Below are 27112 nucleotides of genomic sequence, written 5' to 3'. Positions count from 1 at the left end.
CATTGCAGGCTGAGCAGGCTCAGCTGTGCTATAAAAAGGCATCTGATGGGGGAGGGAGGGCTGCCGTGCAGCAGGAACTGTGCAGACGTACGCACACGGGAATCCAGGGAAAGGCAGCCCCCCTTTGCAGAGGGATCTAAAGCCGCAGCGCGGAAGAGAGGTCAGTACAGAGGACGAAGGGCTCGGTAAAGGAAGATCGGGCAGGAATGTCTGTGTGACAACAGTTATTCTTTTGTGAGATGTAGTGCCAAATGGAGATGACGGAGACAGAAGGCAGGCAGAGTGGGCAGAGCTGTTTATGGGGATGGAAAATGAGAATAACTGAGGCTGAGTGTGTAGTTGTCATCTGCCATTTGAGGTCTACAGACATTTTGTAAATCATTCAAATTGGCAGTTTCAGAGAATCTGATGTTTCTTTAGTGCAAAGGCACATATATCTGGTCATTCTTGGTTATCTTAGGGATGAAATGGGGTAGGGACTTTTAAATAATTACCTTCCATGTAAATACACATCAGAAACACATTCATATGCATAGACCATGTTTTGAACTGCAACCAATAAAGGTCATTGTCATGCAACTCTCTGCAGCCATTTAATTCCACATCCATCCCTCTAAGCCCCCATAAAGGTCATTAACGACTGATTAGTGCAAGAGTGTTATTGATTCTGCTGCACATTCAAGCTACCACTTTGCAACCAGATCACAAACAAGATTTCTCTCTCTCCATCCATTCACAAACATCATGGAATGTCTCAAAGTGTACTGACGTCAAAGGGTCCTTTAAAGGGGCAGCACGGCAAATTAAACTTCAAGAGAGCTTAACCAAATTGTGCACTGGAGCGTGTGGTCTGAAAAACTGTCAACCATGTCCAGTTGCTTGAAGAGCAGTTGGCCTGGGCTACGTCTCCATGTGCCTAATAGGTGTCACTAAATCCTTTAACAGCTGCAGACATCCTGGGTCTTTTTTTAGCAGGACCGCCTACATATTAAAAAGCTGCAGTAAGACGTTTGGGTATAATATAGAGTTTTAGAGAGTCTAAGGTCTTCCACTTTTTTAATTTGCTAGTTTTATGGATAATGGACAACTCCTTTATATTTAACTTTATGCTTTCTACTCTCAGCGTATTTAAGAATTTTGATGGTAACAATGTAAACAATGGCTCAGAATGCTTCTTCCATGTACAGTGGTCCACTAATTTAACAAAACACTAGATCACTGACCACACTGGTCAAAGTTGCCAAACAACCAAGAGTCCAGAAGGAAGGCACCATAATAGGCCAGAGCGGGAATCCCAAAGCGGCACCGTGCTGACTCCAATAACAGCCCACCAGTGACATTTACTCTGACCACAGGGGTCAGTGGGTGCCATCATAAAACCAGAAACCTGAGAATACAGCACTCACTCTTTAGGTGTACGGCAAATTAAATGAGCACATAATTAAATCATTTTTGGTTGTATTTTACAGTAGATGAAATACATAGAACTTGTTACGCCATTCTAACACTCGTTCAAAACTTTAGTGTAAGTTGACCCAGTGCAGGAATGCTGACCAGTAACTAATGAGTCAAATGGCAAGCATTGGTTAATCTCACCCCAAAGCCAACGTTTTCCTGGGAATGTATGTTGAGCAAGGGTTTAAAGGTAATATGGTTAAGGTACAAACATCCCAAATTAATTCAAGAAAGGTTTTACAGTACTTTCCGGACTATAAAGCTCACCTCATTATAAGCCACATCTATAAAGTTTGAAAAAAATTTAAAAACTGAAAACGTACATATATAAGCCAAACCAGGCTATAAGCCGCTGGTATCTCTGCCACGCTCGGCTTTTCATAAATCTGCTGGATTTATTAAAGACACAGCTCTCCGTCTCCAATGCCGAACCATAGATTCATTTACGCCAAGTTTTACGTGCAGCGGCTCCATTTCCCTCCTGTTCTGCCAGATCGATAACCTTCAACTTAAAAGCTGCATCATATGAACTTCTTTGTGTGGTTTCAATGATAAGGGGGTATGAGTTTGAAAACTTTCCCCGTCGTGCCTACTGCTAGCATTCCAATAATTTACTTCCTGCTAAAGGTTGAAGAAAAATCCACAGAAAAGCTGCACTGGGTTAAAAGCCGCATGGTTCAAAGTGTGGGGAAAAAGTAACGGCTTATAGTCCGGAAAATTAGGTAATTCTCATATTTATGCATCTTTGCAAGCCATAAAGCCATTCTCTTTAATTAATTTTCCTATTTTATATAACCAAACTGAAAAGATTTAATATGTTAGGTTTTTGTAAGCATGAATCCTTATTGCACAGGCTTGTCATGGCAGTGGCTTGGGATCCAAAGACTTTTTCTTTTTTATTTTATTCAATGAATGTTTTACAACCACAGCTTTCCAAAAAGAAAAATAAAAGAGCTTATAACTCTGTATTAACTTTTGTTTTCTGTGTTCATTAAAATAGATGAGTATCTACTTTTCAATCTATTGCAATTTGAATGTGTAAAAAGTCATTTTGGGTTGGGCACAGGCATGGGAGTATGTCCTTTTTATCTGTGGCAATTCAAAAACATGGAGTGAGGAGTTAAACACACCAGGTTGATTTGACTATCACATAGGCAGAAATGCATCAAAGAAAGAGGTACTGTTTAATTTAAATAATAAAAAAATATATTTTAGAATTAACAATTGTATAATGCAACAATAAAACCATAGGAAACCATTCAGAAAAAAAATCTAATGTATGACTAAATGTGACTGTGTGATAATCAACTCTAATTGTATTCATCACAATGTATACATCTTAAAATGATTGTTAAATCATTAAAGTGCACCATTCATTTGTACAAAAGGGAAAATCACTGTTTAAAATGCAAAGAGTTACAGAAACTAGGAAAGCTCTTAAACTAGAGACTAGGACACAGACATATTCAAGCTTGCACTTGAATATGTCTGAGTCCGCCTACATCCAACCTACTTCCTCATTCTTTTATCTCTCAGCTGCAAACTAAAACCAGTTTGTGGTTACTGTTTTCTTAGATATGCTCAGTACATATTGGGTAAAACTAGCAGTCCACTATTCTCTGTCGGTTGAACATTAAGGGCTGGAGGTGCTGTATATTTTTCAAACTGGCAGAATCAAAAAATAAAACTACAAAGAATGAAAAATATACTTAATATGAAACCATATTATGAAATCCTAGCTTTTTCTAAATTACATAATTATACTGTACTATGTTAAGATATTTGGTAGCTATCTGGTTGTACAATTAAAACTTATTTTATATGTGTATTTTTTTCCGGAAGCCATGTAAAAATCATGACAAAGATGTAGGGAAAGGAACTTTTGTCAAATCGGACCAAAATTCACCTTTTTGCCCTCCATTCACAATGCTATGTTTGTTTGAAAAATAACACTGTGCATCACGATTTTCATACTATTTCCATGATGAACCATAATGCCAGCTGTATCATGCAGTGAAGATTATTTTATTTTGGCAGAAACATGGGGGCTGGTCTGAGTTGATTGGAAGATGGTATAAAGATGGAGCAAATTGGGGAGAGTACATGCTGTTGACAGAAAATAACTTAAATAGACCCTTTTGAATTAGAAATATCTTAAACTTGCAGGCGCAGCTGGAGTGGAAAAGCTTAGAACCAGGCAGAAGCATGTGTTAAAATTGACCTGGTTCAATTATGAATATGTGGGGATTTTAATATTGATTTTTCTCGATGACATCTATTGAAGTTTCCACTGGTTGAGCTATATTGCCTGGAATAGTAAGTGAAAATGCAAGTCTTCATATGCTTACTTACCTATTGCCAAATAACAAAAAAACACCAAAATGAAACAAAACAACAAAAATGTAATTGCAGTGTGTATTTTGTGTTTAAAGTTTACACAATAAGCAAAGAAGTGCAATGATAGGACACTTACTACTACTACTGCTAGTACAACTTAAGAAGCAAAAATGTAGCACTCATGTAGAACAAATCCTGCTTTTCTCCACTGCGTTTTGAGTTACATTAATGTTTCATATGTCATAGCAATTTATAACATCACTTTTTTTGGCACCGTTTCTGGTTTTCAATTTGTAGCTTACTTCTTGCACAAAACCTGCCCCATTAGGGATGACGTAAAACTTTAAACTTAAACTCAATTCTATCATATTAATTATGCATTCTATATATTTTCAGGACCGTATGTATGAATCAAATGTGCACAGTGAGTGTAAGGACAAACATTACAACCTTAGAGAAAAAGCTAACAAATAAAAGAACAATAAAATGGTACAAAACAACTTTAGAAACAAATTATGTTTTCAGTTCAGTCATAGCCAAAGGAATGTCAGAATCAATGAAATAGTTGTAACACCTTAACAAAAAATCTAATATGACCTTTAGTGTTCTGCTACTACATTAGAAAGAGCAATCCTGAATTGATTCTGGAAACAATACAAAAATCATATGAGAAACGTTATGTCAGCCAGTTCAGACTACAAAATCTATATTGACAGTAAGGGGTAGAAGTAATGAAGAATTTTTTTAATAAGTGAAGGAGAAAGACATCAACATCCAGCTCGCTTCTCTGGATGATGTTTTCCAATTGTCAAGCAGCACAATGACGAGTTAGGGTTCGTGGCTCCTTGAAATGTATTGCTTTCTCACATTTACTTAATGTCTCTTATTTATTTTTTTCACAGCTAAAGGAAATCACTCCAGAGGCACAACACAATGGCAGGTAATCAATATATCACTTTCAGTTACATAAGTGCTTTACTGCATACGATCAATGAGGTGAAACTTCTTCATTTGTACTTCCATTAGTAATCTAATGCCGTTTAAGTAAAGCAGAGCCACAGAGCAGCTTTTTTTTTTTTTAAAGGCCTCTATTGCCCTCTTCTGGTATTTTTGTAGGTTGCAAGAAAAATCCTGTGTCCCACTTTAGTTGTTAATATAGAAATAAATCATTATTTGAATAGAAATTATGTATTTAATTTCAATAAGCATCTAAATATGTCATGATCTAAGCAATAAATCTGTGTTAAGGTTTCCTCCTGCAGCGGTTCGTTATGACTTTCCTTTTAGGTCTCGCTTAACCCCTTAGCTGCAAAGCATAATTAGGTGGCAACAGTTGCCATGTCAACGCAGTTTGAGTAATGACACAAACTCGCGTCAAGGCAAGCACAGCCAAAGCAGCTTGCTGCACAAGAAGACTCTTTGTTCTGCAACATTAAAAATGAAAAAAACATCCACCTCACAAGATGGTTTGTTACCTAAATCTCTTTGTGGATAAAAATTTAGATTTGTAGGAAAGCCACCAGTGTTGTACATATTCATAACTTCTATTTGCAATGCTTATTGCAGACAAAATCAAGGATGCCAAAATCATCTTTGTTGTGGGTGAGTACTCTGAACCAGTCCTGACACTTCATCTGCAAGATGTTCAGCTATTTGTTTTTTTTTTAGTTTATATATATATATATATATATATATATATATATATATATATATATATATATATATATATATATATATATATGCCACCTCATTGGGTTTTGTGTTGATGTCCTTAGGTGGACCTGGCTCTGGAAAGGGCACCCAGTGTGAAAAGATAGTTGCAAAGTATGGCTACACTCACTTGTCTTCTGGAGATCTGCTACGTGCAGAAGTGGCCTCTGGCTCTGAAAGGGGAAAACAACTCCAGGCCATCATGCAGAAAGGCGAGCTTGTTCCTCTGGTAAGGACGTGACGAAGAGTTTAAAGTAGTTCTATGAGCATTTTCTGGTAGAACTGTTATGTCGTAAAGTTTCATCACCTTTTCATGCCTGATCTCTAGGACACAGTCTTGGACATGATTAAGGATGCCATGATCGCCAAGGCCGATGTCTCAAAGGGGTTTCTCATTGACGGCTATCCTCGTGAGGTCAAACAGGGAGAGGAGTTTGAGAAGAAGGTCAGAACATGCATGGGGATTTATCATTTATTTCTGCAGCATTAAATCTAAGAGGTTTTAATTTTGACCTCAGATTGGCAAACCCTGCCTGCTGCTGTACGTCGACGCGAAAGCAGAAACCATGGTCAAGAGACTATTGAAGCGTGGCGAGACCAGCGGCCGCTCTGACGACAATGAAGAGACCATTAAGAAACGCCTGGACTTGTATTACAAGGCAACCGAGCCGGTCATCACTTTCTATGAGGGCCGTGGTATTGTGAAGAAGGTGTGGACGACAAACGCATTAACTAAAAACATATAGAATACATTTGAAACAGAAGTCTCATGCTGTTGTTCTTCTATTTATCTTGCAGGTGGATTCTGAGCTGGCAGTGGATGATGTCTTTGCCCAGGTTTCCAAGGCTATTGATGCACTGTAGTAAAACAACATAACTGGATGAGCTGTGTCTGGCTGTTGTTATCTTATGAGCATATGTGTGGATTTTAAGATGACTAAACCTGACTGGAATATAGACTACTAATCATAGGACCTCCACACCCCACCAGTGTTCAAATCAAATCAAATTGAAACAGTTTATTGTCATTTCAATGTAACATATACGATAGAATGTGCTCACAACAGTCTGTGGACAATTCAGTGTGCAAAAGCCTTGAATACCTAGCTAAAACAAATACAGCTAAAAACACAAAACATCTAGTGCATATACAATAACTGCCTTACTACTATTACTATTATAATACCCACAGTAGTTCAGCGTTTTAACAGCTTGACCCAAAAACTGTGTCGATCTGATAATTCTGCCATTATTGTGTCGTAACTGTTTGCTTGACAACTGCAGTTTAATAAGCTCTCAGAGATTTTCAGGATTTCAGGTAATGGTCTGGATCCTGTCACTGCTCTGCAGCAACTGCTAAACAGGCCTTGGACAGGGCCACTCCAGCAACCATTTCAGCTCTTCTCACTGTCCTCTTTGGGGCCCTTTCTGTGCCATATTGCAGCTGCAGTATCACACTGAGATGCTGTTTATGCAATGATATATTTTTAAAACAATTATCATGGGTGTCCAGCATGTAACAGACACCTTACATAATATTTTCATATTTTTCAAAGATACTCTGCTGTATTCCTAACTTGAGGGTTGAACATTTGGTTTTTGTACTTGACTGCAGCTGGTCAATAAGCTTTGATGTTTAAATTGCTTATCATTTTCTTGTATTGTCCATGTTAGCAAACAGAACATGTTATACCAATGCATTACATTGTGATATCTGCAGGTAATGTGGGAAAAGTCACATTACCCACTGAGATCTTTTCAACACATTTGCGATAAAAGAAGTTCAAAGTGCATAAAAACAACCTTGTCATTGCTACAATATGACTTCTTGTGACATTTAACAGAAACAAGAGTATTGTTCACATGGACTCAACTTTTCAATTAATTTTTTTACCCCATCATAAGCTCTGCAGACATTTTACACTACTTTCATTGTGAACATATGTACACATGTGAAAGAGATCTCTATAAAGTTGTAAGAATACAGATGTTCAATGTCGTATAAAACAATGTAGTTTGATGTTAATTTGTAGTGGTATATGTACAGAGCTGCATTTCCAGATTCCACTTTGTATGGTTTTAAACGCCACCATACTGAGATTATTGGTATTTCTGGACAAACAGCTAAAAAGGAGTCAACACAGGAAATGCTTTCTATTAATAAACCACATCGAGGACGCTGGAGAATGTAGACACAACAGGATACAGGACACCCTGCAGCAGCCACAGTTCAGCAGTGTTATTCCAATAACTCCTTTGAGGCCCAAATGACCAGCTGCTCTTCCTCTGCCTCTCACCTCCCTCATCTTTCTCTCACACAAACACACGTATTTCCAGTCGGGTCTGAGCCAACGTTACTGCAGGTATCCGGACTTTTCTCCAAGGACAGCTCTGATCATGACTATGCTCTGTAGGGATGAGGAAAGGGAAAATAGCCTCTCAAGGTGGACAGGATGTGTCCGTCGGAAAGTCAATCAGAAGAAGGCGTCTGAAACGCTTTCATAAAGTCACTGAGGATGCTGCTTGAATGCCAAGAATTTTGTTCTTGCCTCATAAAGGTAGGAAACAAAGAGGATATGTTGAGCTTGCAGTGGAATTTGCCACGTACAACTGTGAAAAAAATTGGTGTCTAGTTTGGCCGACAGCTTAATAATCTCAAACAAAGATGAGACAATATCAGTCATACATTCAAAAACATCTTTAAGCCATAAAACCTGATGATTTATACTTTCAGCATGCATTGTTTTTAAATGGACATAAAGATTATAACTTGCAACGTTAAAGTTATTGCGAAAAATGCAATCACAGAATCATCCGTTAATTTTTGAAATGAGACAAAACAATATACAGCAAATAGCAAGTAGCATAGAAGATGTATTTTGTCAGGGTTACACATTTCAGTCTTTTCAAGTAGACATTTCTGAGATATCACAAGAATAGCAAACTGTTTATTATAACAGCATTACGCTGACCAAACTGCTGGTGAAATGAGATGAGAACTCTGCTTTCAGATAGGATGACAAGGGACTGATAGTTCATTAAAATTTCATGCGGAAACAACCACAGAAATCCACAACTTTCAGGTCTTATAAATTCTATTGTGGAAGATTTAAATCGCAGTTCCTTAAATAGCCACCTGAGGCGCCAAAAGAGAGCGAATGCTCTCTATTGCATGCTGAAATGTCTGAAAGGAAACGAAACATATCTCAAAAAAATAAAGCAATGCAAATGGAGTAAAAGGAAGGGATAATGGAGGTAAAGTATTTATTTGTATTTTGAAATGGCATGAATTTATTTAGAACCACATCAGTAATCAAATGAAACAAACAAAAAACTATAGTACCATTGGAGAAATCAAAACATTTTATGATGCAAGATTTAGTGATTTGATGATTAGACTAAATCTTTGAGAAAGAAAGGCCTCCTTGCAACCACCCTTATCTTTAGTTCCCTTCATTCTCCTTGTTTTTTTCTATGTTGTGAAGCTCTGAAAAATATATTGCATTACAAAGGAGCAAAGAGAAACAAAGTGATTAAGTTTCTGAATATTGAACTTCAGTTTTGCTTTTGTCAGAAATAATACTCAAATCTTTGTTTCATCTGAACTTTGTTAAGTGGCTCAAATAGGTCAAGCCTTCAAGTAAAATACAAAACAATGAAACAGGTAATTGAGAAGCAAAAAAAAAAAAAAGTTTAATATTTGAATTAGTTAGGCAACAGAAAAAAATGTAAAAGGATTAGCTGATTGCCAGTTCAGGATTAGAGTAAAGATACTGATCATTCGTGTGGGTTAGACAGAAATTTCATGTGATAATGTTTTGATTGCCCTTTTAGAGGAAAAAAAAAGAGTAATATTTTATGATGTTCTTCATCAGACTAGATTTATTTACTTATAACTGAGCACATTCGGATTAGAGCCTTTTTGTAAAATCCTTGATAAATTCATTTTAGATGCCCCAATCTCCCACCTAAAAATCTTACGATTTGATGAGATGAAAAACTGAAGTAATGTTTTGTGCATATTTTAAAGACATTGAATATATTAAATATTTATGTATTGAATTTATTAAAGCATGACTGTCATCTGATGAGGCACATATCTCAGAGAAGTCTGACTCTTAAAGCTGAGTAAGTATTTCAATAATCTGCATTTATAATTCACCAAAAATATGTACTTGTACAGCTTACTGTGATAATATCAGCAGCAAAAAAAAAAAAAAAAATCATATACATGAAGCATAAATGGTGCATTATGTTTCAGCTTGGGAAACATGCTTCATGCATGCAGTGTTGCTTTCGAACTATCACTACAGTTAAGGGTTAATTTGCTGCAGGTGATCATTTCATGTGAAAGTATTTCATGTACGCATGTGAGCTGTTCAGGATTTGTTTTCATTTGCAGTAAAGTAACTAGATGAAAACAAGAAATCGGGACAGGTTGGAACAGAACCACCCACATAGTCTATTTAAAACCAGAGCTTTTAGCTGAATGTATATGTTAAGATACATTATCTCAGGGTTTTTATGTGAGGCCTTGGTTATCAACACAGGACTGATTCAACATCATCAGTCTGTCATTTTCTGTGATAGACTGCCTCCACCCATCACGTAACTAAAATCTGACTTTAATCCCAGTAAAAAGCAGTCAACTGTTTTCAAAAATGAGATGGATATTCACAAACGAGACTACTCTGCAACAATTGCCTTATCATTTAGTCTGCTTGGAATAGTGGAGAGGCACAATAAATGACTTTGTAATGGTGATAGGCTTCTTTCCACTTGTGTCAATCTTTGGTACTTCCAGTGAAAGCCCAAGCGTGAGACCCCTCCACCGCTTCACCCCCCACCGCCTAAGAGGACGATAAGGAAATGAGGAAGCCGACGCAGACTCTTTCTTCTCTCTCAGCTCTGCTGTAGACTGGCTGTGTGCTGGCTGGCTGGCTGGCTGGCAGCATAGAGACCTAGTGGCACCGTGCGGGAACCAACGTCAGCTTGTGATGAAAGACGACGGCCGATTGTTTCCTGTTATTGAAAAAGTACTACTGGGGAGAGGAGGCTGAGAGGGGGGAGGGAGGGCTCCAGTGAAAGGGAATGCCACTGAAATATTGAGCTGCTTTAAAAATGTCCTTTGGTGAGGAACAGAGGTGAATTTCAACCCTGACACATTGCTCATCAGCTAAATGTAAGCCAAATGAGCTACGTGATGAATGCAGACATTTAAGCACCAGATACTTTGGACAGGAATTCAAGTAGAACAAAACTGCCCCCTCGTAGGGTTAGGTCTCACGTGAATTTGTTTGAACATGCTGCTTGATAGAATGAGGTCAGATTTGCGGAGTTAAGACGTAACATATCATCTAGGCTGAAAACACAAGACTCTCTGAATAACTTTACCTTGCGTTTTGTCACATTTTATCGTCTAAATCGGATGCTCGTAGATTGCCGCGGTCCCTCACTGGATGCATACTGACAAAGAGTTGGCACAGTTCTGTTTCAGGTTGTGCTTTCAAATGACATAATCAGAGGTGTGACAACAACATTGGTGTCCACAGAGATGTGCTCCACCATGCTGGTTCTCACCTCTGTGACAATCTCCTTTCGGGCCAACCACTGAAAGAGGGAGACTCAGTCATATTATAAATATTCTTGGAGACTCGTTAAAATATTTCCCTGTTTATCTTTTATTCAGTTTTCTCCTCAGCTGAGAGGCTTTGTGTGGGAATATGACTTCTCCGAGTCCTTTCATAGTGGAGAGGATGTTTTGTCTACCCTTTTGACGCTTTTTTTCTGTGATGGTGAAGCAGCCAGAGAAAAAACATTGCTCCCTGAGAACTTCAAGCTTTTTATTACATCAGAAAAATAAAAACAAAAACAAACAGTGCAGATCAAATATACACGGCCTTGAAAACATGTTCATTCTCTCACCAGACAAAATGTGATTTTTTTTGTGTATCTGTTTTTTTATTCTAATGTGTCAGAAAACAAAATAGTGCAGAATTGTGAAGAGGAAAAATTTCTAAACTTTCCATGAATAAAATAAAAATATGTAGTTCCTCTGCTCTTCTATAATTCTATGATGAAATTATCTTTTTTGAAAGCAAATGATCTTATTCACTCTGACCTCTCCTCTTTTGATGCTGTCACTTTTAGTGTTTATCATTTTAATTGATCCATGTTCAAAAATATAATTTTTGTCTGATGGACTGACTCCTAATTATCTCCTACAATTTAGACCTGCAGTGGTATGGCTGCAAAATGTTATATTTTTCTGAATTTTATTTTTGTCTAGAACTGAAAGCTGTGAGTCAGTGGATATTTTTGTGTGTAAAAAAAAAAAAAAGCAGCAGCAATACCTGTTAACCCATTTTCTCTAATGGACTCACTACTATCTCTGGCTTATGAATTGCAAGTACAGACCATAAAATATTGCAATGACCTTTAACTGATAATAGGTGTGTAATTTTCTATAATAGCTTTGTAATTACACAGAAAATGCTTGCCTGGGGGATACAAAAACTCACTTCAAAATTACAAGATCACATGTGGGTCTGAGGACAATAGAGTGCCAGAAATGAGAACTGATGGAACAGAAGCAATAAAAGAACAGACTGCAAACCCCCCACCCCCAGATTTTAGCATAATAAAATCATACTTGCTGGGGGTAGAAGATTGGAGGAATTATTTTGAGAAAAAGCATGTAGACAAAAAAACAACAACAAAAAAACAAAAACAGAAAAAAGCAAAGATAAAACTCAACCCTTTTGTCAACAACCAACCAATAATTTCACACTGTAACATGAGAGGTGGCAACAGGAGATCATTATAATACAATTTTGCCACAGGCTGTTAATTCAGGTTGCAGCTGACATTATTATTGTTGTGGCCGACAGTGTAACGTGAGGCAGCTTTCTTGCAGTGTAGCAGAATGTCGCTAATAATTTTTAGGAATACAAATTTCTTGGTACCCTGACAGCTTATTACGAAATAATTAATATGTCATAAAAAGTGATGCAGTTAAGGTCCAATGTACACTTGTCCAAGGTTAGTATTTGACGAAGTAAACAAACAGAATTATGAATACTCAGCTTCTTATTGCAGAGTGATATGGTGAAAATGCATGGGCAGATTTGTGCTACCCCTAAAGAGACTTAATCCTCACATTTTAGAAATATTTGCGGAGAAAGGAAAAGCAAAAGCTCTCTGAGCACCTCAGAAAGAAGAATATATAGATATCCATAATACAAGTAAAGACTAAAAATCCATTTCCAAACAGATTAATTTCTCTGTGATTGTAGTTACTAACGCTGACAGAAGATTTAGCGTTCAATGGACCGTGTAAGCAATCCGGTTGATCAGATTAAAGGGGCAGAAGATGGATGAAAATTAGTCACCTAAAGCCATTCAAGAACTCCAAGGCCAAATACTTCATATGCTGACTGCAACATACATTACATTTCAAATCATACTGGAAGAAGTTCAAAATCCGGGAGGGCTCCACCACTGATGGAAAAACACAAAACAGACAGAGTGGAGAAGGCAAAAAACATGTTGGCAAACCCTAAAGGATCTTAAAGAAAACCCTTTGAGTTGATGAAACAGCAACAGAGCTTTTTGGCCAGTAATGTTGCAGCTATGCTTTCAGGAAGGAAAGTCCAACATCTAAGGAGAAGAACATGATGCATGCTGTTTGGGGATGATTTCTAACTCTAGCATTGGCCAAGTTGAATCTGTGCAGGACACAATAAAGTCTCAAGGATATAAAGGCAGCCTAGAGCTAAACATACTGTCAGAAGACTCATTCTCAGTCACTGGTTATGGGTCTCCTAAGAATATAAATAGAATATGCTGAGCAATAATATCTACACACTCAAGAATGCCCTCAGTAACCTCAGATTAAATTAATTCAACATGAAGCTTTTACAGGACAATCTGAGAATTGCAGAGTAGAGATGCAACCCTTCAAACCTGAGAATGTCAGGTTTGAAGGGTGAAAAGTGATGCACTTAATGTCTGCATTATCTGCAAACATTAACTGCAGTTAATGCCAGCAGATTACTCAACTGCTGGCAGATGAGAAATCGCATTGTTTGTTGGCAGTGATTGCTGCAGTATATATATATATATATATATATATATATATATATATATATATATATATATATATATATATATATATATATTTTTTTTTTAAAGTTTAATCAGTAATACTTTTAGAACAAATGTATGTCAGATCATGATTTCTCGGTTAATGACAAGTTGTCACAGCAAAGACGTTTTGGATAATGTCAACTTTGTCTTAAAAGTGTCATGATTTACCAAATGAAACTTTATGACAACAGTCATAACTATTCATCAAGAATCACTCATGTTCATGACATGTCATGTTTATGACGATGTCATGACAGTCTTATTCACAACCCGTCAAATGAAGTGTTACCGGCTTTTTTAATGAGAGTATAAGAGGAGCCTTCCTTTATCCTTAGTACAATTCTAGCTAATTTAAGTACCTTAAAAGGAAATTGATGAGACATTTGTACCAACAATAACTGTTACTAATTTAGAGGACGGATGCCCAGCTCTTGCCAAGTAAAACCTCTGTGACTCACTGGTGTACCTTATGTGTCAGAAAAACCCATTATGTTTAATTCTGTTGACATCAAACAACCTATTCTTTCAAACTTGATTGTATTCAGAGGGATTGAGAGAATTCTTCTGCTCTCATCTCTTGATCATGATATGAACTGAAGGGAATTAGTTTTTCTTCTCTCTCTCTTCTTTAAACATTCCCTTCTGTTCACAAGGACTGAGCATGTGTTTCTGTTCTCAGCAGCAAAAGTTAGACAAAAAAAAAAAAAGGAAAAAAAAATGGATCCTGTGGGAGGGGTACAGAAGTCAGTCAGTACCGCCCCGGCAGAAACAAAAACTTTGGAAAGTCCACACATCGTCACTTTGCTGAATGCAGCCACATTCCCGCCAGTGGATTACAAAGCCTAACTATTATTCAAGACAGCCACTTATTTCAAAACAGTAAGTTTTGATTTGTTTGCTTTCATTCTTCCCCTTTGCTGTTATTTTCCCTGAAAGCTTAGAGGGCAGAAGTCAGTATTTTTTCCTTGACTCTGCGCCAGTCCATTTTATTATATATCAAAGCAATTTGTGTTGTGTGTGTTTATCTGCAGATTGCGTCTTGGGATTGTCAGATATTTTACTTGTAAAAGCAGAAACCTGTTGATAAAAAAGGTTGGAAGCTCTATCTGCTAAATATTCTCTGAAAGTCCCAACTGTGGCTCAAAAGGTTTACCATCAGGACTTAGTTCAACCAACAAAAACTCCCTTAAATTGTTTCTAGATTAGCAGTTCAGTGTTTCAGTTTTTCTCTTCATGTGATGTTCGGGGAAGTAGCGAGGCTTTCAGTTTTCCTTGGAGCTACATAAACAGTTTACACAGACTCTTCCTTTCCCCTCTATATGAATTATATAACAAGAACAGTCTCTTCTTATCTGATCTCGGCATTGTGGTATTATTTAAAGACAACGATGCCGCAGAGCTTCCTGAAAGACTTTGCCAGACGTTCAGTGACCAGCAGATAACCTCTGGGTTCAGACCCCGATTGTGCATTGGGAAGATGGGCAGAAATGTTGCCTCACTGTCTTATGAGTAAATTCCTGTTGACCATAGTGTTTGAGTGACCAGTGACCTGTCTACTTTCACAGTTTCATTGTTCAAATTTGGTTTTGTTTTTGATGGACACATACTTGGAATTTTTTCAGAGGGAGAAATGTACACTTCTATTGTTCTTATCAATTATAAATTGTTTTTTTTTTTTTTAACTGAGACTATTTTTGCATTGCAATATTAGCATGACACAGTCCTAATACAATGGGTTTGTGAAACTTGGAGACGTCTCATCAATTACCACATTTCTCTCCTGGTTCCCTCATTTGTTTTTTCCTGTCCTTTCCACCTTCTAAGACTGCAATTATCTGTTCTTTCACTGCCACAGTCATTGTCTCCCTGCCACTGGACAAGGACACTTGAACCACTGACCGAGCACCTTCACACTGCAGAGACTGAGATCTCACATTTACAGAAAACTTTAAGCGATGGAGGGATACCTGATGAGATTCACTCTGCTTCTCTGCATCACCCTTGCAGCCTCATGTAAGTCTTTCTGGCTAATATTTATTTATCTCACCTTTTACATCTAAAGACTTTCTTATCTAAGTCTTTCATTTATGAAAAAAAAGCAGTTTGAAACTTTAGGCAAAAGGCCAGTATATTTAGTCAATGTTGAATGTTTGAGTGATAGTTCTGTCAAACTAAAGTTCAAAGCCAGATATTGATCTTGATTTGTTCCCTTCTTTGACATCATCTTATTCTGAGCACATAAAAGTGCCTTCTGTAGTTGTCCATCAATTTGTAGAGGCAGACAATGCACAAAATAGTTCCTTGTGAATAATTACACATGAAAGAAGTCCCAGTAGAATTAGACTTGTTCTAAATAGGATCATTTACTGCCAGGTTACTGGGGGAAACATTTGTTGTTTTTATTGCTTAGAAAACTCTAAATTTTGCACAAAGACACAAGAAAACATGTGATTTAATGTAATCCTTCCCAGTTGCCCCTCATCCATCAGTCTGCCTGCTGTGGCTGGCTGACCGTAACAGATTCAAACCAGTAATCCCCACAAGGTATTGAAGATAACAAAACCCTGCCTAACCCAGTGAGCAAAAATCAAGCTTCTAAGTCTGCTCTGAATCATGCGACCATGTATTTTCCAACAGTGAGATTAATATCTGACACTCACAACCATATCAATAATAAAACTAGACCTAACACTTTGCAGTGTTCCAGATCTGCTCATTAAATTTTTGAGATAACAAATTTACAACGTTCACTTGGACTTTACATTCATGAACAAATATTATTTGTGGACAAAGTTTATGTCGAAGATTGCCTCAGCATCAGGTAATAAAACCCCCGAAACTTATTTTTCCACTTTAGTTCTTCGTCTTGGACTCACCGCTTTTAAGACGACAATTGAATAAAGAACGACTTAATAGACCTAAATCCTAAAATCGTTAATAAATGGGTAATCTTTTCAGCATCTATATGTGAAATGCTGGTAGATAAATAGATGGAAGGTGATAATGAAACAAAGTGTGAAAAAGTTCACATTTTCACTTTGGTTACATTTAATGTCACTGTTTCATTATAGTCTTTGACAAACTGCATCTGATTTACCAACATTTTTATTGAAAGAGTCACAGATGCCTACTCTTGTCCGTGAATGCGTAAATATCATAACAACAAACACACTGTCACTGTGTAATGTACTTTGACATTCACTGTTCCCACAACAAATTTCTTGGATTTTTCTTTTTTTTTTTCTTTAGTTTTGCTTGAAGTTGCAAGTGCTTGGACATTTTGCGCCCACATTCAAAGGTCTTTACACATACCCAAAAAGCAAACAGACCAAAAATAAATAAAGTGACATTTTTATAATTCCTTTTGGAGAAACATAAAGTAGACACAAGGTTGTTATTTTTTTTTCTTCTAGCAAACTAAGCCAGCATAGACAATCTGGCTCCAGTACTGACCTGCTGTATTACAAATCACAGTATTTCCTTAGGTACTAAGCAGCCTCTCAGCGTGATGCTGGAGGCACGGATGCAGTGTTGTACTTTAGCCAACTGGCAAACCTGTGGAGAGTTTGACCTTATGTAGTTTCACTGCAGGGGATCAGTCTCACTTTCTGGTGCTGCAGTTTGCAAGGAACTGTTTAGTTCAGTCCTAATTGCCTGTATGACACATAGTTCTGAACCCAATATCCGTTTTTTCCTTTCTTAAATGAGGCTCTAGGGATCTTCTTCCCCCCCTTATTTGTGCATCTGCCAGAGCAGCTTTAGGTGAAGACCCAAGGGGAGCTGGAACATTGTTACAGCAGTATATTCTAATATTGTGCTCTGGATTTCTGAGACATTAATCAAAACATTGATGAGACGAGATGCTGCATCTCGTTCACTGTGTATTCGTCTTTTTTGGTGTCAAATGAGTTTGTCATTTTTCAGACGTGTCTCCTGGGCTTAACGCTACTTTTTTTGGTTTCACAAGCGGGAGCCGTGTCACACCGCAGCTAGGCACGTCCTCTCAAAATGGTATTTTTCCAGACTGATAACGAATATGGAAATTAATTCTGCACACGCACGACATGTTTTACGTTTTTTTTTTATCTTGAATAGAAACCCGGTCAGCTGTAACTGTGACTAAGAACAGATGTTGTGAAAAGTTGCTAAAAAGAAGTAAACACAGAAAAAACCAAAAGTAAATCAAAAATAGCCTGCAGCCCACCACAAATCCAATGACATACTTGGCCAAAGCAGTACTGTGTAGTGTTTTCCTTCAGCTCAGGCCTACTTTAGCTTTTTGTAATCTTTTTATATGTTCAACCATGCTGTCAGCTATGACGCATGACTACAAGCAACAGCTACTCTTAAATTCACAGTTAACTTTACCCTAACACTTCACTGATGGATGGAGATTCAGATCCTACTTCTGTAATAAATGTGGGACATGTTTTAAAAAAATTTAATGTCATTGAAAAGTTCATTTATTTCAGTAACTAAACTCCCCAAGAGCGACAAATCTTGATTAATTACACTGTTTTTACTCCCCCCCAGGTCTTTATTTCTTTTAATTATGAGAGCTACAGTAAACATTTAAGATTGGAATATTACATTAAACCAAAACAAAACAATTTTTAATACAGAAATGTAGACTTAATTAAAAGTATGTTTGAATCTTGCCTGAAAGTTATTAGTTACAAAAGGTAGTGTTAGTCTGACAACTGAGATTCATCAGGACACATTGTTCTATTCAGTATGACTACGCTCAGTAGATTAGTAATGCTATTCAAATACTATCTGTCAATCAGTAAACTGACCAACAGAAATAAGCCTGAGCTTATGCGGTTTCCGTCCAGTAAAGACCAATCTTTTCCTTATTAAACCCGAATATGTTCCTTTATGCTCAAATAAGTCAGATTTCTCTCTTTTTGTTAGCAACTTATCTGTAATCTTGGAGTAGATTTTTGCAAGGCTTCAATAAAACAGCTATTATTAGGCAGGTCTTAACTTAACCACACTGCCTCCCTAAGGGGCTAATTTTGTCAAAAGTGTTGCTGCTTTAATGGCCTTACAGGCTTTAGCCAGCAGGTTTGTTTCTAAGAGCATTTAGGTCACAACATATCTGATATCTTCAGTAAACGATTGTTTTATAAGTATTAGATTACACAGACCGACAATCACATTTCAGCAGTGGTGTGTTCACACTCCGTCTTAACAGCTGATTTGACAAGTAATTTTGTTTTTAAGAGAAAATGGATTAAGAAGTGATTTTAATGTCTATTTAGTTTGGCTATGAAAAATAACTAATAAGCGCCAAAGCAGATATTTACAAAATTAGTAATTTTAATTGACATTAAGGGTTGGGGCACTACCTGATTATCAGGAAATAATTGTCAAATAGTTTTTTGTATTAGTTATTGTTTTATGAATGCCTGTGTGTTGAGGTTTGAAAGGTTGATCCAATGGCAGATTTTTAATGTACTGTGTTTCTAAGCTTTAAACGAACAAAAGTATTTTAAAGTCTATTCTCTGACTTTAGTCACATCCTTACACCGTGCAGCTCAGTATTTTCTACGATAATATATACTGCACTGTAAATATCCAAATGTGAAAGTAAAATAAACCTGCAAATATCTTAAAATACTCTTGCTCAAACTTGAGTAAAGAGTAACATGCAAATTATCACAGTTTCACCAAAAGGAGCTTAAATCTAAATTTTCTAGTTTATGTTTTTACTCTACCAGCGCAAGACATTGGGTGATATTCGGATTTAGTGGTTTGTTGTTACATGGAAACCAGCAGCGTGCCACCTCCTTAGCAGACAATATTCCGGTTATGTTTTTCAGACTAAGCACAACAATCACTATCGTAAAAGCTAGCTGTGGCAGCCGGACAGATTTACAATTATCTTTGCGTCTGACTGAAGACTTTGTGATTATGAACTGTGTGTGCAGCGTTTCCTGGCTAGAAAATAATGTTGAACATACCCCCTGCTGCAGCAGCTTTCCCAGAGGGACACAGGCTTCATGATGCTAACTGCCAGACCTCCTGCTGCATTGTTGCCAACCCCTGAGTCTCCTGCCACGGACTGAGGGAAAAGTACAAAAGTGATTAGCCTGCCGCTGGAGGGGGGGTGAGAGTTGGGGAGATTTGAGTCTGAAAATGGACCAAAAGAGAGACGCAGGGCTAGACAGACACACAAACAGAGATAAGAGAGTTCATAAAGGCTGATTCATGGAGACAGTGAGGAAGTGGGGGGTCAAATCTTTGTGACTGTCAAAGAGCAGATAAGTAGAAAGATTTAGGAGGAAAGAATGAAATAGAAAAAAGAGAGATTTAGGAAAAGGACAAGACAACTATTAAAACAGTGTCATATAAAGGGGCCAAATGAAAATATGAAATCACAAAAAGTGGCAATTGAAGAGTAATCAGACAGATGAATAAGAAAACCTGACACAACACAGGACATTGTGGGTGTCTAGAATTGACAAAGAAACAAAGAAAAAGAAAGAAAGCTGACATAGGTTTCTCAGAAGTCGAGCAGTTAAAAATGACTTTGTGAGTCAAAACAGTCGACTTCCCCTGTTTGACTGTAGTGAGCCAGCTCAGCCTGCAGTCAGACTGGGTGGCAGGGAGACGCGACCACTTGTCGCTGCCTCAGACCGATTTCAATCTCCTACAATGTTATGCCCCTCCTGAATAACAATCCATTTCTGACTGCCTTTCTTTTCCACTGTTTGAATACAAAAAAAAGCAGTGTGAGGAAGCCTCACCGACTTTCTGTTCTTTTTTTTTTTTTTTTTTTGCAAATGTTTTTGAGAGATAAACATTTTTTAAAGATAATTTTAACATGACTGGGTGGATATTAATACCATACATGTAAATTAATAATAATGAAAAAACTTTCTTAATGAGTGATAAAAATAATCCTTAGATAGTGGAATCAGAAAAAGTATTTGGCACAACATTACTTTAACATCATAACTTCTTAGAACCGAAGCAAACCACATGTGGTTTATGAAAAGCAAATACATTAACCCGTAGTTCACCGAATTGTTTGATTTCACTTTAATGCAATTAATTAGTTAATTTCCATGTCTTGAACCCTTGAGTGCAGGGCTTTTATTATGCTCCTGCATGTGAATTGAATGGCTCATTTGGAGCGGTTGAGATAAATACGTCGTCTGCATGGCGGCCACTTGTGCCCATGTCAACATGCCCGCTGTCTGTGAAGATAAGGCATGGAGTTATGCATCCTTATCTGAACGTCTATCTGACCTGTTCAAACCCAGAGGTACACACAAACACTGGAAATGTGGAGCTCTTGCTTCTTAGAAAAGACATTTAAAAGCTAAGCGAAAACACATAAAAATGCCAATTCGGAATTTTACATGGACAAAAAGTCTGTGTCCTGTTTTTTTGCTTGATCTAAATACAGTTACAATCAGTATCTGGAAATATGCTTAAATCAGCTTCTCAAAATACTCCTACATTTAACAAAACCACTCATTTCCATTTTAGAGGCATTACAGAAATTAGAGGTGACGCTGGGTTTCAAAAAAACCAAAATGATAATGCGGAAAATGGATAAAAAAGAAAATTCACTTCTAAGCTTATGTTCTCAGTCCCCTGGGTGTTATCCAGGAGGTAGTTTGTTAGTGCATGGCCTTCATGTGAACTTACGCTTATGCACACAGTTATGCTGTTATATTCATACTGTTAAAGACTATTCACACATTAGAAATGGCCAATCCAAGTTTGTACATTTCTTTACAGACATGATTTCTCAGGTGCAATGTCAGCTTTCATTTTTTACTTATCCAAGGTGTCTGATAGTTGCCTCTGGAATTAATATGGGCTCCTTTAAATAGTTCTTGGTCTTTAAATCAGGTTAAATGCACCTGATAATGTGACATATCAGTCCATTTTTGTCGCCTCCTTGTCAGATTATTTTTAGTGGTAAAATTTGTTTTGTGCATACAATTTAATTTTTGATTCTGCATGCTGTTGGTATAATTGCAGAGTTTTTCCTCCCCCTCAGATATGCGTTTTTAATCAAACACATTAATTTACTGTCAGGCTGCACTGGTATGGAAATTGTGCGGTATGAAAACCTTGAGAAAAAACATATGACAGTTTTGTAAAATTTACACAAGAATAGAAAAACCAAAATGCATGAGAAGATTTAATTGTTTATATTCAAAACACCAAACATGGAAGCTATTGCTGTTAAATTTGTCAAATAATCAGTTGTTAAAGATACAACACTTTGGCAGGCACAATATAATACAAATTTATTATGATAGTATCACTCTGTGCAGTGTTTATATCATTAAAAAAAAACAGTGTACACTTTTAATTGCTACACGTACCATGCACTCATGCTTTCTTTGACAGTAATATATTTTCAATCAGAAATTGCAATAAAGTTAAATTTGCCAATTTATCAGATATAAATGAATGTAAATTTTCATTCGTTCTCAAGCATTGCCACTTGAGAATGAAGTTGTATTGCTTTCTCAGTGGCTGGAAAAACTACTCACTATCTGTGGACTGTAGTTGTCTAGAGGAGCTGACCAGGACATAAGGAAAGTGAAATCTAAGAGCTGGAGAGGAGATTAGTGATATGGAAACCAGTTAGATGTTGCAATGCAGCTGGGCTTCGGACTGAGCAGCTGAGGGAAGAACATGTTTAAATTGAAAAATGAACACACTTGGCTCTACACCGAACTTGGACGCAGAGCGATTTACTAAAAAAGCGGAAGAATAACACTAAGATAAACTAAATCAGAAAAAATATGCTTATTGCACATAGTGAAGTGCTTTTTGCTGTTACTCATTGTTACTCACTGGAGCAAGAGTACCCAGTATATGAAAGCACGAATGGGTGGTTCCTGTTGATTCAGGTGCCACACTAGTCTGTTTGTTTTTTAAAAATCTGAAAAGTCCCTCTCTGAAGTCTGTGAGCCTGCTTACAGTGAGTCTGTGTAAGGATGATGAGATGGAAGAATCATCCCTGCATCATCTTTATTCACGTCAATTTATGTGATATGTCAGGGAGCACAATGTAGAAACTAGTGAGAAAGGCTTGACAGATTATTCTAATATCGGCTCATGCACTATTACTATATCATATCAAACAGTCAAACTCTGGATACTTAATAATCCTTTTACAGATGCTTGAGGGAATAAAGTAACGGTTTTGCTGGAACTCTCCCTCTTGTCCAGACACGTTCATTAGTTAAACAGTAAAAATGAAATCATGAACATGAAGCTGTCTCATAAATCTTACTGTAAGATAATTCAAAAGCCTCTATGCTCAAGAAGGCAGAGGGAGTTCTGTGTGATACACATTGGTGTGCGCTGTCACTTTCTTGAAGCCTTTATTATAAAGCCTCTATCATATAGGAAATCATTAATATGTGCTGGCAGAAATCAGTCATGGAAAACAAGGTATTCTCTGCTGGCTCAACATGAACCATATGTTAAACGAAAGCTACATCAATCTCAAATGATTGGAAGCAGCCACTGTGCACTGAGTTTTCTAATGCCTCAGTCTGCTTCTGCTGCACACAGTTAGTATGAAACTTTCTAAATTAGTCTGTCTTCCCACCACTTAAATTGTAAGATGATTAATTGTTGTTTTGCCTGTATTCTTTCACTATACTGTGGAAAACGTCTACCACATAAGCCAATATAGGAGATACACATTCCCAGAAACTGATGGTGCTTGGAATATAACAGATGATTTATGTGCATTACAATAGAAAAATATCTATTTTCTGTGCCAAATACTGTTTCTCTCTCTAAAATGTCCCCACTGATAATCTCATTCGATAAAGCTGAAATGGCTAAATACTAGCAGCAGACGAGATGTAAAGTGAGGCCAACAATGCCAGTTGCTAGAGTTCAACGATGAGTCGACGGACAAATGGCTCCCAGAGGTGTAAACAGTGCTAGTGTGAAGACAGCCTGTCTCCAGATCAGCTCTCACATCCTCAGTTCCTCTCCAGTAAACACTGGTAACAGGACTTGGCCCAAAGATACATGCACAATCATCATAAGCCATTAAACTGACAAGACTAATAAGCATTTATTTTTTTTTCTGACACAGCTTTAGGAATAAGAATACGACGGTGACACGGTCAGGAAGCTTGTGTGTTGTATGGTGTGTGTAATGTGTAGTATGTAGGGGTTAGAGGCCAGGGGACAGTTTATGCCCCTGCAGAGCACTGATAAGAGCTTGTTTACCTTCCTGTGGATGGTCAGGCCTCAATCTACAGCTGCGGAAACGCTGGGACAATAGGTGTGTGTGTATATGTGTGTGCGTGGGTCTGTGTATGTGGAGTCGAGAGAGAAACTTGAGCCGGCCTTGAAGCTCCCCTTTTCCTCTTCAACTAACTCTGATAGGACTGCCGACCCTCCCTCCTTTTTTGCCGTCATGGCTCTGTCGCCCGACCCTGGACACAAACAGTTTACTCCGTCCCAAGAGACCACAGGAGACAGTTGGTCTTGACGCTGTTCGCTATCAGGGTTTCCCCCTCATTTCTTCTTCCCTCTCATTCCTCATAAAAAGCTGCCGTGCTGTCCAGCTTTAATGTCTGCAGGTCTTAATTCACTCGCTAAACTGTTGGCAATTACTTTTTTCTTTTTTTTTTCCCCCAGTGATGTCATAAAAATTAAACACCAAGCTGCAGTGGGATATGCACTTTTCAGAAATGATCTGCAATAATCCAGTCTCTAATTTTAATTTTAATTCTGACCAGATGATATTGATTTCAGTGCAAATCGGGTAAATAAAAGTTCTCACTTCCAGCACAGTCCCTCTGTGTGTTGGGCTTTCTTCCCCTTGACTTGGATCGTCTCCAGGCGATTCTTGAATGGGCGAACAGAAGGAGAGGTTGTGAATGATGATGTCCATTTTCTGCTCTATTTTATAATTACAGTCTGCCTGTAGCTTTAGCAACAAGGACGTTCAGTCCGTGTTGGCCACGTTTCCAAATATTGAGTCAAAATGAACAACCACCTCATTCAGATCAGCATTTCTCTATTCGTAGTGGAGGACGGTTCTTTTCAGCGCAGACAATTGAACTTACATATGTCATGGGCAAACGTTAGCAATTGGATAACATTTAAAACCTCTACATAGTCCACCCCTCTAGGGAGGAATCGTTTCTCAATAGCCAACAGCCCAGAAGCTCATGCTTCATACTTTGCTGCATGAAGCAAAGAGGAGTACAAGGAGTTGGTTTTTAGCAGGCAAGTCAATTTAATTTTTTTTATATTATAGCCAAAATATTTGTTCTAATTTTTCTGCCTTCAGGATGTAATTAATTATTTAAATTAGAATCAAAGATCATGTCACACTATATATGTGAGAAAGCAAAATAGGATTTTGCTATTTCTTTTAAAACAAACCAGATTAAAATTAATGCAATATTTTAAGCTTTCCTTGGCATCACAAAGTTGCAATTAGCACAGCAAGCCTGGTTATCATCCCTGACTGTGAAAAACAGCCTGCGATCCCTGGAGAATGTAGAACCTTACCTTAATGCTTAATTTATACTTCTCAGCCCATTTCATGTCCGCTTCATTGAGAATCCGGTGTGATGAGAATTTCGTCATTATTACCTGCCATTTATGGTCCGCTAGGACTCTCTGCAGATGTTTGGATGCAGCCATATTTCTGTGAGTGTGATGACAGCGTGCAGACAATAATCCTCTCTCTCAGAATATGGTGCCAAACACGTGGCAGACAATGAAAAGGACAGGTCATAATATAAGAAGCATATAAACAGCAGAGCAAGTATTTTAAAAAAAAAAAAGGAAAGAAAAAAGTAACAGTAAGGAATGTTTTATTTTTCTTTCCTCTATAGATAATACATGAGGACATTATGAGGACACAAAAGTTGCATTAATTTTCTCATCTGTGTCTTTCAGATTTTTATACACAGTATTGCTGTATGTGAACCAGTACATTAACTCCTAAGGATTGTTGTGAAAACTGCATATCTTTAATTGGCAGGTGGTTCTTGAGCTGAGCTAAAAATAGTACAAATAGGGTCGCTTGTCTGCCAGGTCCAAGCAGCTCATGTTCACAGCGACTGGAAGGTACGTGAAGGCCTTAACGCTGACATTTACAAAAGGTTGTCAACACTTCCAAACCCAGTATGTTTTCTAACAGAAGTTGAAAGCTCAGAAGAATGAAACAGAGCAGTTTTGCTTTTCTCCATCCAGCCTCCAAGGTGGCTGCTGAAGTCAGTCCCCAAAGCTGTGAAAAAGACAAAGCTACACAATGACAGATTCCAAGGTGAATCTGATTCATTGGCCAATATGTCCACACAGAAAATACAACTGCCTTTAGAATAGTTTATTGATCACGTCCTACTTTCTTTGACTTCATTCTTAAACACCTCACTGACGCTGAAAATACTGAACCTTTAACCACATCTCTTGAAAACCTTTGAGTGTGATGAAACAGGATTAATTTAGTAGACCTCTATAAAATGGGAGTCGTCTGTCACATCTTTTATTTTATTTGTTAATAACTCAGTTATTTTTTATAGCTCCGACGTCTGAAAATGCTGCCATCATGCATACTTCTTAGAACATTCAACAAAGCAAAAATATGTGTACTACAACACCCAGTATCATAAAAGAATGATGATTTACTAATAAGGGTTTGAAGGGAGGCAAAAAAAGCAGGTCTGTAAGAAAGATTTGGAAATGTGTAGAAACTTTGCATCTTGTATTGTTTTGATTCTAAAACATTTACAAGTATCATGGTGTTTATCAACAGCAATGCATGGTCTTGTGTTCACACTCAGGCTTTTTTGCTTACATATTCTACTTAGTTTCGATCAAAAGTGTTTTATTTTTGGCTATGGATTCAAACCTGACAATACTTCTCTATTTTTTCTAACATTTGATACAGACTATTCAAGCATATTTCTTAAAGTATTTATGGTAACAAAATAAAAATACATATTTTGCTTACCTCTGCACATTAAAAAACATTACTGTTTGCCAAAGGAGGTCCAGTCTTTACACAAGAAGCAGCAAACAACTTTTTTATTATTTTTGACAAACAGAAATGCTAAGAAAATGGATTTAAGTCACCAAATAGGCAGAGATTTTCAATGCTTCAGCTCAGCTGAGAAGAACTTTCTTAATAACCCCATAAGGAAGCACCAGCACAGCCACCAGCTGCAGTTCAGCTGCAATACAATGTTCATCATTACATTGCAGGGTTTTTTTTTTCTGTACACATCCAAATCATTAATCAGACAGAGTATGACAAAGTAAAACTCAGCATTAACAAAACAAAGACTTGCAGACTGAAACAAGTTAATGACAAGTCGACCTGGAGATGTCCTACGATGGCTGCTGTTGCACAAAGAGCCTAATGGTACTGTGCACAGTTGAGCAAAAACAGAAAACAGATGTTTGTCATTTCGTCAAGCAGTCTTCTGTGTCCTTAAAA

General features: G+C 37.4%; 2 protein-coding genes across 4 annotated transcripts in view; both read left to right on the top strand.

The window, feature by feature from the left end:
* Window positions 1-28: 28 nt before the first annotated feature.
* ak1 (adenylate kinase 1) lies at window positions 29-6384 on the top strand. 2 transcript variants are annotated; one of them, XM_055040437.1, is made up of 7 exons: window positions 29-160; window positions 4695-4732; window positions 5359-5394; window positions 5568-5731; window positions 5831-5947; window positions 6021-6212; window positions 6301-6384. In XM_055040437.1, the coding sequence occupies exons 2-7, from the start codon at window positions 4726-4728 to the stop codon at window positions 6364-6366; spliced, it is 582 nt and encodes a 193-aa protein (XP_054896412.1). In that variant the 5' UTR covers window positions 29-160; window positions 4695-4725; the 3' UTR covers window positions 6367-6384. The 2 variants fall into 2 exon arrangements, with proteins under 2 accessions (XP_054896412.1, XP_054896411.1); XM_055040436.1 differs by lacking the exons at window positions 29-160; window positions 4695-4732 and adding an exon at window positions 5216-5258.
* An 8059-nt stretch (window positions 6385-14443) lies between these two features.
* Window positions 14444-27112, top strand: part of eng (endoglin) — a 38871-nt gene continuing 26202 nt past the window's right edge. For both annotated transcript variants that reach the window (XM_055040532.1, XM_055040531.1), the window contains exons 1-2: window positions 14444-14529; window positions 15506-15663. In XM_055040532.1, the coding sequence (XP_054896507.1) occupies window positions 15606-15663 (58 nt within the window). In that variant the 5' untranslated portion in view covers window positions 14444-14529; window positions 15506-15605. The remainder of the gene's footprint in view (window positions 14530-15505; window positions 15664-27112) is intronic.

This window comes from Poeciliopsis prolifica, unplaced genomic scaffold, assembly GCF_027474105.1.
Source record: "Poeciliopsis prolifica strain line A6 unplaced genomic scaffold, Auburn_PproV2 SCAFFOLD015, whole genome shotgun sequence".
NCBI classification, from domain to species: Eukaryota; Metazoa; Chordata; class Actinopteri; order Cyprinodontiformes; family Poeciliidae; genus Poeciliopsis; species Poeciliopsis prolifica.
Note: the sequence above shows the minus strand (reverse complement) of the source record. Positions and strands in the feature narration are given on the sequence as shown.